This window comes from Salmo salar, chromosome 18 (assembly GCF_965601325.2).
Source record: "Salmo salar chromosome 18, fSalSal1, whole genome shotgun sequence".
In the NCBI taxonomy this organism is placed as follows: Eukaryota; Metazoa; Chordata; class Actinopteri; order Salmoniformes; family Salmonidae; genus Salmo; species Salmo salar.
The window spans coordinates 9,485,220-9,496,513 of NC_138308.1; the positions used below are offsets into that span (position 1 = coordinate 9,485,220).

The 11,294-nt window shown below is 42.4% G+C and overlaps 1 protein-coding gene across 2 annotated transcripts; it reads left to right on the forward strand.

Annotated features, from left to right (window-relative positions):
* Positions 1-3: 3 nt before the first annotated feature.
* On the forward strand, positions 4-10,849 carry LOC106576800 (cdc42 effector protein 3). 2 transcript variants are annotated; one of them, XM_014154224.3, is made up of 2 exons: positions 4-677; positions 9,029-10,849. In XM_014154224.3, exon 2 carries the CDS (start codon positions 9,301-9,303, stop codon positions 10,333-10,335), a length of 1,035 nt encoding a protein of 344 aa, XP_014009699.1. In that variant the 5' UTR covers positions 4-677; positions 9,029-9,300; the 3' UTR covers positions 10,336-10,849. The 2 variants fall into 2 exon arrangements, with proteins under 2 accessions (XP_014009699.1, XP_014009698.1); XM_014154223.3 differs by having other exon boundaries at positions 4-665.
* Positions 10,850-11,294: the final 445 nt, after the last annotated feature.

Genomic DNA, 11,294 nt, shown 5'->3' on the forward strand with positions numbered 1-11,294 from the left:
GGATCAGATCAAGGCAGAGAGACTAAAGAGGAGAGAGAGAGAGGATAGAGTGGGAAAGTGAGTGAGAGAGCTAAAGAGAGAGAGAGGCAGAGAACAGACAGTTTAAACAACACTGTTTCGGGAAAGGAGGGACTTCCAGCGCAGCAGCAGAGGCAGCTTACTGATCCTCCAACACAGTAACCTAGCTGCTGAGCAGAACTCCAGAGCACCAACCTCACCCTCAGCCTGACCTCTCTCCACCCCAGCAGATAGCTGCCCACTGACGGAAGAGAGAGCAAGAGACACACCAGGGAAAAGGAGAGGATCCCACTCTACCCGTAAAAACGCCTCAAGCTGTGGCTAGGGGAGCAGACAGACAGACACAGGTGCTGCAGACGGCGGTGAGAGAGGGTTAGGAGGAGGAGATTACAGCTCCAGAGCGGAATAGCTAGATCGAACCTGAGAGAAATTCCAAAAACAGCTGTCTGGCAGACATCCCTCCCGAGAGCAAGTGGCGAGAGCAGGGCGGCCCCAGGGCAGAGACAACAGTCAGTCAACCCCAGTGAGTTTGGGAACCACACGCCACACACACCTCTTTAGCAGTCAGCACGAGGACTGCAGACCTTCAGGAGGACAGTGGACACCTTTTGACAGGAACCAGGAGCTTATCCCAGGAATTACACAAGGTGAGGGAAAGGGTGAGCAAGGTTTAAGACTTGTTAGTGTGTAATGTGTAGAATATCTCTGGCATCATATCATGTACAGGGATTTGGTACATTACAGTAAAACCTTCAATGGGACTAAGTATTCAAAGGGACGATGTTGCTGTTAGCGTGTGTCTCTGTGATTCACCACTGTTTAATGTGGTAATTAGTGTTCAGTTATGGATATAAAGAGTGCAGGGGTATGTTACACCAGCGCTCAGTGCGTTTGTCCAGCCAATGTTCTTGCACTACATGACAAGGGGTGAGCAGTTCGGGGCAACCTGACACCACTTCTTTCTTTCCTAGAGGGGACATTTTAAGCCAGGCAACACACTTCTGACATGTTGAGCTTTGCGTTAATCTCCCGAGTGAACAGATTTTATTTTTAGGTTTTCGCAAGGTTTTTGGAGGGTTTTTGGAGTGGCTCATCAGACTGCACTCATCACATTACCAGTGAGTGGTTGTGTTGTCATTCCCTTCATGTCTTTTCTGCTTTGATATGATTTCCTGCCTGACCCTTGCCAAGGACAACTGGGCAGAACCCACGCTAGCGGGTGGCACGGGGTAAACGCTGACGGCTGGGGTGGGGTGGTACAGAGGAGGGGAGAGTCAGACAGATCAAATACACCACCCTGCCATTCTATTACACTCCCACCACAGCCACACCAGGCCCCAAGAGGAACAACTGCCTATAATTGAGGTTTCTTTATGTAACAAAACAGCTCGGACCAAGTCATCTTAGGGCTACCATTACCCTCTGCTGTGGTATGCCCAAGTTCTTTTTTTAATTGCGGACGAAAAGAAAATGGACGATCTATTCATGGTCATGTCAGAATTTAAGAGGTTAAAAGGTTAGAGTTTAAAATATAAACACGGGCTATAACCTCCTAGCCCAACATACATACAGTACATCAAAATATATGACTATGTTTTTACAAAACTACATGTTCAGCGACCATGAAATCCCTAAAAACCTTGATATCCCACTAATGCTAGTATGAGACAAACATTTGCTTGAAGGAAGGATTGTGATGGTTCCTTTTTTTTGAAGAAAGGTTAATGGCTTAAATAGGTCATATTGTGAGCCGGAGTGTGTGCAGCTTCAATGCTTAACGTAGGCCTTTCTAGGTTCGTCACGCATGTGATGCATTTCTGTGTACAGTGAGACCAAACTGTAAAGTGTCATCATGGGCACTTGTTTAGAATACAGCACACTTACACAAGCTCTAATAATAAGCTGACGCAGATAGTCGAAACAGCCGGTTGTGAGGAGACGAGAGATGGGGATCCATAACCGGACCCCAGGGCCCTCACCCAAACTCATCTGTCCATTACCCAAAACCCTCAGCGCTTCCCTAGTCTACTACAACCCTCTCTGCTTACAATAGCTAATCCCCTTAACTGGACCTTGCTTTGCATTACATGGCATTCCCCATGTCTGTAACGAACCCAATGCTGTCCTTAGAGGCTGGAACTGCTCCAGCTCCCCCATCATTCCTGCATAGATACATACAGCTGACCCAATGACACAGAAGCTTTATTCGCCACTCTCGATGATTGGACCGGTGCTCAGCAACCACTTGTGAGGAAGGCGCCAGCAGATGCCCCCCCCCCCCCCTTCCCCGGAGGTGTAAATGAAAACCCTTGACCGCATTCTGCAGTGGCGTCGCGCCGGGCCCAGGGCTGGCAACGAACATTTGCTGCTCTCGCTGCTCCTTTTGGGCTCTGTTCCAAAAGTACAGTGTGAATCTGGCCTTGAGTAGGAGTTAGACCAGTACGCACCTCCTCAACAATTTCACAACCAGTGAAAGTTCCAGTTTAAATATTTATATCAGATATTTTGGCTTTTTATACAGCTTCCGTCGTCTATTAGTTATCCTGTCAGAATAACGTTTTTAATAAAAAATATATAAATATTAGCCCTTCTTTGGGGGTTTTTGATACATACACACACACACATTTACATACATGGTACTTTTTTTTGCACAGTTACAGTACATAACAAAGACTTAGTTTTTTATATATACACATATTTTGGATAGTTAGTACTTAGACATCTATATAGTGTTTTCAGTAATAACTATTACCGATCACGAGCTTTTTAAACCCAGCCCTCTGATACTCTTAGCAACATCTGCAGAGCTGAAATTGTTGTAGCCTTCATATATATAACATTCCGTCGGTGGCAAGAATTTTGTATAATCATTTACATTGAAAAACTCAGTGTTGAATCAAGCGTTGTTTTGTATATCAGTTCATACCCCATGTGTCATATTTATATCAGATATTTTGCTTTTATACAGCTGGCGTCCGCTATTAGTTATCCTCTCAGATAAACAGAGTTAGCTGACTGAGCTGAATACCACTTCCTTTTTAATTAACTAGTGGCCTCTGACATTCCAATCATGCCTGCCAAATGCAGCCAAACTCCACTCCGCCACCAGAATGATCAGTTTGAAGGTCATCCGCTTTTCGGACACCAGCTGACATTACATGGGCAACGGCTGTTGACCTTGATTTAGATGCATATCGGATGTCTATCTATACTATCAATAGTATAACTCTGTAGAAATCTTCCACCAAGCCAAATTTCCCATTGTTGGACTAGAGGGAATTTGGCTAGGATGAGGAATTCTATATAGGGACTAAACAGCTGATTACAAAAAAAAAACACGGTCATCCATCATAATACAATGGATTTCCCATGACACTTGAGAATAGCGGATCTGTATTCCATCCGCACAGACCCAGCAGGTGGTCTGGCTTTGATGCAAGGGCAGTCCAATAATCAATAAGTATGTCAGACTGTAGCTGCCTAAGCCAGTGACCGTCTGCAGTATGGGAATGTAATATATGGTAGGTAACGCGGCTGCAGTTGCAATCACAGCACAGAGTACATACGTTGGAATGAACCCATGAGAGGAAGGGTTTAGGATTTGGAGGTTTGCTTTTCTCTGACTTCCTATCGGAAACCAGCCGCAGTGGGCCTCAGCTGTCAAGGTCAACTGAGAAAGAGCACTATGGAGAGAGGCAGAGAGAGAGAAAAGGAGATGGGAAAGGAAGTCAAATGCTATGCGAGGCAGGGGATCTTTGTTTTCTTTTCTGTCCCTTTAAAAAAAAAAAATTGACAGTCTGTTGTTCATCTTTCTCTCTTTCTCAATATCTCCCTGTCAGACGCACAGCAAACAAACACATGGCGCATGTTCAAACCTTCTTGCTATCTCTCCTGAGCCTAGTCAAGCACCTCATACAAACACTTACACTCTCTCCAACACTAACATGCACACAGCCCGTAAGAGAGCAGTGTTGCCCTTCAGACCCACTCACACATATTCTGCATCCTTCCACCCTGCTTGCCATGCATATATATATATATACAGTATATAGCCACAGTGCTTGTTAAGTGACACATTTACTTGTGTTGTAATGCCCACCACCCCCTCCAAGTGAGAACATTCTCTGAACCAATTCATATGCTCGAAAATATGTTCAGTTTTTGGCACTTTGGTTTTGTATTGTTTGAGTAAGTAAGTCTTCCAATAATGTATGTATGACCATTGCTGTATTAGACTTAAGAATGTAGAGGTGTGATGGGAAATGCAAATGCCAATATTGCTTCACTCAATGGGAAGTAAAAATATTTTTAATACAGGAAACACTGATGTTATCATTTAATGGTGGGCAATGGTGATATTATCATTCATTTAGTCTAGGCACCAAATGCCTCTGGTTGAAAGAGACTACTGTGTCTGTCGTCTTCAAAGTTATACAGGTATCCGGTCTGCAGTCCAGATAAACACCATGCCAAGTGTCCATGGCTGTCCCCACTAAACATGTACCATGGATAAATGTGAATTTGTGAATTTTTATTAGGATCCCCATTAGCTAACACCGTATTTTCCTGGGGTCCAACACCAATTAATAAGATATTACAAAAAATTACAAATGAATACTTTACAAACATTTAACAAGAGAACACAGACAATTAAAATACCTGACAGTAAACACATTTAACATTCGGTTGATGCTTTCTATTTCCTGCCCAGTCATATGGTTTATCGCATTAGATGTTCTTAAAAAAAAAATTCGAAGGTGGATTTACTTTTTGCCTGAGGAATATGGATTGGTAAAGCGCTCTATTCAGCTATGGCTCTATATAAAACTGTAGATTTAAGGCGATTTGTCCTTGGCTTGGGTTGTCTTAGATGCCCTGAATTTACCTGTCTAGTTTGGTGGTTATGTGTGTTGCTAGTATGTACTAACTGGCCTGAAAAATATTGTCGTTTTTTGAAAAATATAACATTCCTAAAGAAAATCAGAATACTGTATATTCATTTGTTTTCAACGTGAAGCCATGAGAGATTGTGACGCATTTGGATAATATTCATATGGATAGAGCAATGAAGAGGTAATCTGGCAGCCCTGTTTTGAGCGATTTGGAGCTTTTTATATCTTTCTTTGCTGCAGATGACCATATAACTGGACAGTACTCAAAGTGTGATAGAACCAGGGATTGAATCACCTGATTCAGAGTGCTAGATGTTACATAATCTGAACATTTTCTTGAAACAGAAATTCCCGTACCCATCTTAATAACAATGTTATTTATGTGTTCTGCCCATGATAAAGCTGGGTCAAACATGATAACTTGTAGTTTCATTTTTTTCACTTGCTCTACCTTACGTTCTATTCACAGACAAATTAAATTGGGGATCATCAGCAAGCATATATTTTGAACCCAATACATTTAGTTTTATAAACACCAATTTGTTCATATCAACCCACTCTGACACCATTCTTAGTTCACTACTCAGTACACCTGTTAGCTCATTATATTCTGATGCTGCGATAAATATTGTAGAGTCATCAGCATACATGGCCACTCTTGCTTTGTTCAATACTGAAGGTAAATCATTAGTAAAGCTAGAGTAGAGAAGTGGGCCTAGGCAGCTTCCTTGAGGATCACCACAGTGTATATCTTTACTGTTTGAAAAACTACCATTAAAGAACACTTTTTTGCCTTCTCCTGGATAGATAGCTTTCCATCCAGGATAGAGCTGCAGACTTAAAACCATAATATTTGAGTTTACCTAGTAATAGCTCATGATGAATTACATCAAAAGCAGCACTGAAATCGAGCAACAAGGCACTAACTAACTTCCTATCAACCATACTCTTTAAACAATCATCTGTCATTTGTGCTAAGGAAGTACTCGTAGAATGCCCTTTTTTGTATGCATGCTGAAAACAAGTTACATGAGAAATAATCCTTGATTTGTACAGATACAATGTTTTCCAATAATTTACTTAACGCAGGCAGCAAGTTTATAGGATGACTATTAGGACGAGTGAATGCAGATTTTTTTATCCTTAGGTAGTGGAATAGCCTTTGACTCTTTCCAGACTTCTGGGCACACCCCATACATTAAGCACTTATTAAAAATATGAGAGATTGGGGTAGATATTTGGTTAGCTGTAACTCTAAGCAATATGGCATCAAGATTATCTGTACAAGGTGAATTGTCATCCGAAAGAGACAACAGCATCCTTTCCACCTCTTCCCTTTCTACTTGGTGAAATTCAAACACGCATTGCCTCTCCTTCATGATCCAATCTTTTCTAAGGGTATATGACATGGAGCATTCAGTTGGAATCCTAGAATTCCTCAACTTGTCCACTTTGCCTGTAAAATATTCATTAAAGTAGTTTGCGATGTTTTGTGGTTTTGTATTAATATACCCTCTGATTCAACAAAAGAGGAGGACATGTTCGAAATCCTACCCATAATAGCATTCAACATTCTCCACAGTTTTTCCCGTCACCCTTTACTACAGTATATCAATTTTGTGCCGATACAAGATTTCTTAATTTACAATCATTTGCTTATCAAACAGAGTGCCAGATTTATCTGCTGCTTTTTTGGCATCATAACGTTGAATCATTACATTTCTCAGCTCATCATCAATCCATGGGGCACCGCTTGACCTCACAGTGCATTTTCTTAAAGGGGCATGCTTACCAGCTATACCCATGAATATAGTTGAAGTCGGAAGTTTACATACACCTTAGCCAAATACATTTAAACTCAGTTTTTCACAATTCCTGACATTTAATCCTAGTAAATATTCCCTGTTTTAGGTGAGTTAGGATCACCACTTAATTTTAAGAATGTGAAATGTCAGAATAATAGTAGAGAGAATTATTTATTTCAGGTTTTATTAATTTTTCAGGTTAATTTTAGGTTAATTTTAATGACTCCAACCTAAGGTTATGTAAACTTCCGACTTCAACTGTAATTTCATAAACAAAATGAGTGACATTTCAGGATCATCTAACCATTGCACATTCTTAATCTCATCCACAAATGAGTCCTGATTGAACCCTCTGTAGGACCTTCGGTAGATTACCTTAGGGCCAGCCTTTGGTATTTTATTTTTCCTTGTGAGTGTAACCAAGTTATGATCAAAATCAAATCAAATTTTATTGGTCACATACACATGGTTAGCAGATGTTAATGCGATTGTAGCGAAATACTTGTGCTTCTAGTTCCAACAACAACTACCTTTTACACACAAGTGTAAAGGAAGGGAATAAGAATATGTATATTTAAATATATGGATCACTACAACCTAGTGCCAATGATACAGCTTTAGAACAACGTTCACCCATGTTAGTAAAAATGTGATCGATACAAGTTGATGATGTGATACCGGACCTATTAGTGAACGTTCTGGTTGGTAATTTCAAAACGTGGGTCAGGTTACATACATTGGCAACGGGAGGGAGTAGAGGGAGCAAGTAACTAGCTTACTTGGAGAGCCTCTAATAAGGAGTGTGCCTGTTGGCTGCAGTATGTCCCGTTAGAATGTGGATATTTTCTCAGTCAAACTTTTTTGGGTGGATTAGGACGCCCAGGCACTTTTGTGCCATGTTGCACTCTGTCGGCGAGGGTCGCTGCTGACAGACCTCTCACAAGTAAATATGTATATAACTGAGCAAGCACTCTCTCCCTCTTTCTACTCTCTCCTCTCTATTGCTCCCTCTACTCCCTACCCCTTTATCTTCGCCTGTTCCACTCTTCCTGTTCAGTGTCTTTTTCTCTTTCTCTGTGGCTGCTAGATTCTGTCAGGCAACACATAGTTTTCTCCTTTCTCAATTCATCCTCAGCAAGCGTTACTGCAAGTACAGCTAAATCATATGCGTACATTGCAACACAATGGCCTCGAATAGATTCATTTATAAAACAGTTATAAGCAAACATTTGGAAAACAATCTACAGTAATACCTCTTGACAATTATGATTATCCTCCTGATGGATTGTAGACTTATCCCACTGGGCACAAACTGGCTGAATCAACTTTGTTTCCACATAATTTAAAAATGCAATGTGATTACATTGAATCAATGTGGAAAACTGATTGGATTCGCAAAAAGTCATCAACGTAAAGGAATTTGGGGGATTTGTATTTTTTTCACCCAACTTTTAACCTAAATCCAATGACATGGTACATTTTGTTTGTTGATTTCACATTAGTTGACAATCACCTGTACATCAAAACTAGAGGTTGAACTGATGACAGCCCAGTGGGTTGACTGGTATTTCAGTCAAAATTACGATTGAAACAGAACGTCCAGCTATCAAAGTAAAAACAAATAAGCATCTGCATCCCCCTCTTTTAAAATCCTCCCTTAATCCCGTGTAGCCCTCCTCCAACCGTTAGTTCTCCTAACTCCTCCCTTCCCTCTTTCTCTGCATCGCTTCAAACCCCCCTCTTTCCCTCTTGGTGCGTGTCTGGGCAGTAGCCCTCTCCTCCATCGTCTGCCTTGCTCTTATCCTACTAAAGCCCTCTCGCCTCTCTTTGCCCAATCTGCTGTCCAACTGTTCCATATTAGCACATGTAGGAGGCGGCAGCCTTGGGGGGCCTCGTAAGGATCTGAGCAGATGGGCCTGAGCCTGGGCTTCAGTTCACCAGGCCTTGCCCTCGAATCTCATATGGCCTTTACGCTCTCCAAATGCAGGGGGATGAGGGGAACTGGGGGATGAAAACATTCCGTTTTTGCCCACGATTTATTTTGGGGTCTTGTGTAAGTAGCTTTATATTGTTATTTGAATGGGGATTGACATGAAGTGTAGATCATCAGTGACAGACCAGTTGTGATTCTAGGGAAGAAGTTGGAGAAATGTCTATGTATCAACATTTTATTGGAATGTAAAATGTAACATTGACTCAAGCATCTTGGCACAACATACCCCAGATTTGACTAATAGACTGATAAACTGTGCATGTTTAGGGGAAAAACTGGATCAAATATCTGATCTCCTTTTGTTCTCTTTCTTTCCTCAGAAAAGTGGCTGGTTGACCGCTCTGCAACCTCATAGACAACACTGGTGAGAATTTGGACTCCTGATCAACTTGGATTTCCTGATTAATGACACAAATATCAAAGCTATTTTCGGAGCAGCGCAAGACAACACAGCCATTTCTTTGAGAATGTAATTTCCTCATCTCCCCAGGGAGACCTTGTGTTGAGTGTGAAGTTCTTCACCAATCCTAAAGTTGCAGGAGTGTCGTCGTCTTTGTCCTTTATCTCTGAGCTCTATTCGACAGTGACCACCATGCCTGCCAAAGCACCCATCTACCTGAAGTCCACAAATAGCAAGAAAGGCAAGAAGTGTCGTCTGAGAGACATCCTGTCCCCAGATATGATCAGCCCACCGCTGGGGGACTTCCGCCACACCATCCACATCGGAAAGGGCGGTGAGAGGGACGCCTTCGGGGACATGTCCTTCCTCCAGGGAAAGTTTGAGCTCCTGCCTGGGAAAGGTGAGGTGTTCCGTCCGCAGTACAGCATCCACAACGAGTTCCTGCGGGCCAACAGCGCATCTGACGCCCAGTTTCCCGAGACACCCTCTCCCGTTCTAAAGAACGCTATCTCGCTCCCTTCAATTGGGGGGAGCCAGGCCCTCACCCTACCCCACCTCTCCACCGCCGTGTTCTCTATGCCCGCTACGGACCCCCTGGGTTGCATGGTAGGGCGGGTCCCTACCTCTCCGCTGGGGAGCCCAGACGGGGCTGGCATCCTGGAGATTCAAACCCTGTTGCGTTCCATCGAGGTCTTCAGCAGCGACCCGACCAGACATCTGACAGAAGTCACAACCAAACCAGACGTCCTGCTGGATCTGATAGAGAAACCAGAGAAGCCAAAGACGAAGAAAGTCTCCAAAAGTAATCATAAAAAGCACAATGGTGAAAACGGGTATGAAAAGCCTTCACCTACCTATTACATCAATGGCAACAGCAATGGTAATGGTGGCTTCAATGGGAACAGCAATGGCATCTTCAATAGTAACAAAGGCTTCAACGGCAATGACAACCGCAATGGCTTTAGAAGCTTTAACAATGACATTACCCTCCGCTTCGAGAAAAAGCTTTCTGATTGCAATGGAGACTGGGTGGACAGGGACAGCGGGGTGGACGAGGGGCGCCTTTGCGACTTTGACTTTGAGTTCTCCAAGGACAAGAGTGTGTCACAGTATTCAATCTCCCACATCACTGGGTCACTTCTGTCACTTGAGCTCGATTTGGGCCCCTCCATTCTTGATGATGTACTCAACATCATGGGTGACCCCAAGGCAAAGAGCAGACCTTGAGCAATGCCAAAGCTGAAGAGGTGAAAGGGAAATACAGACCTTGAGAGAAGTATGAGAAATGTCTCACAAACCTGTCAAGATACAGTCCATGGCATGTGGAGAGCTGCTTATGTCCTTATTTTCCAAATAAGTTTCTAATTTAGCTTCTTTGCAGTCTCAATGCTTTTATTTTTTGTGCGTTGTGCTACCAGTATTGAGAGATGCATGTGCTATTGAATTACTACTAAACCAAAGCCATTGTGCCTTTTATTTTGCAATTCAATTAAGATTAAAGGGTAGTTTAGTGTTCTTATCCCGGCTTTTGCTGTAGATAAAAAAGGTTGCTTTGATACACAATCTAAAGCCCTGTTTCTCTGTAAATATAATGCATCTTGTTTGACTTTTAACATGTTTATCAAAGCACTGTTTTGTTTGTCACACAACCATATTATTAACAATACTACAAAGAATCCTATGCATAATATACAGTACTTGTGTTTTTATTACATGGCATTAATAAATACAATGTGTCCTATTTCCCTCTACTTTTTTCAAAAGAGTGAAATAATATGTGATTGTGCAAAGTTGTATCATTTGATGGTATGATACAGTATATTTCAGAGAAAAAGACAGGTTTGCGAGTAAAAGATGGAGAAACTCAAAGTGAAGACGATAAGCCTACACAGTACAGTACACTTGGAAAGTGAGAAAGACGAGCAAAAAGCGAGAAGGTGTGAGAAGAGATGCAAAGCAGAAACAGACCCGAGAGAGTGGAAAAAAAAGAGAAGGACAGAATAGAGTTCTTTCTCATCTTCTGGCATTCTTTACGTTCTCCTTCACTGCCCTGCGGTGGGAGCACTGGTGGGAGAGCACTCAACCAGGCGCCTGCTCCGTTTGTCTGCTTGCGGACGGGACAAGCAGAGGAGGGGTCTTTAAAATTCCCTACATTCCAGTAACGAAGCACAAGCATCCAGGAGCGG

What these genes read in the sequence shown, in the direction of transcription:
- LOC106576800 (XM_014154224.3), top strand. Translation starts at nt 9,301, where the DNA reads ATGCCTGCCAAAGCACCCATCTACCTGAAGTCCACAAATAGCAAGAAA.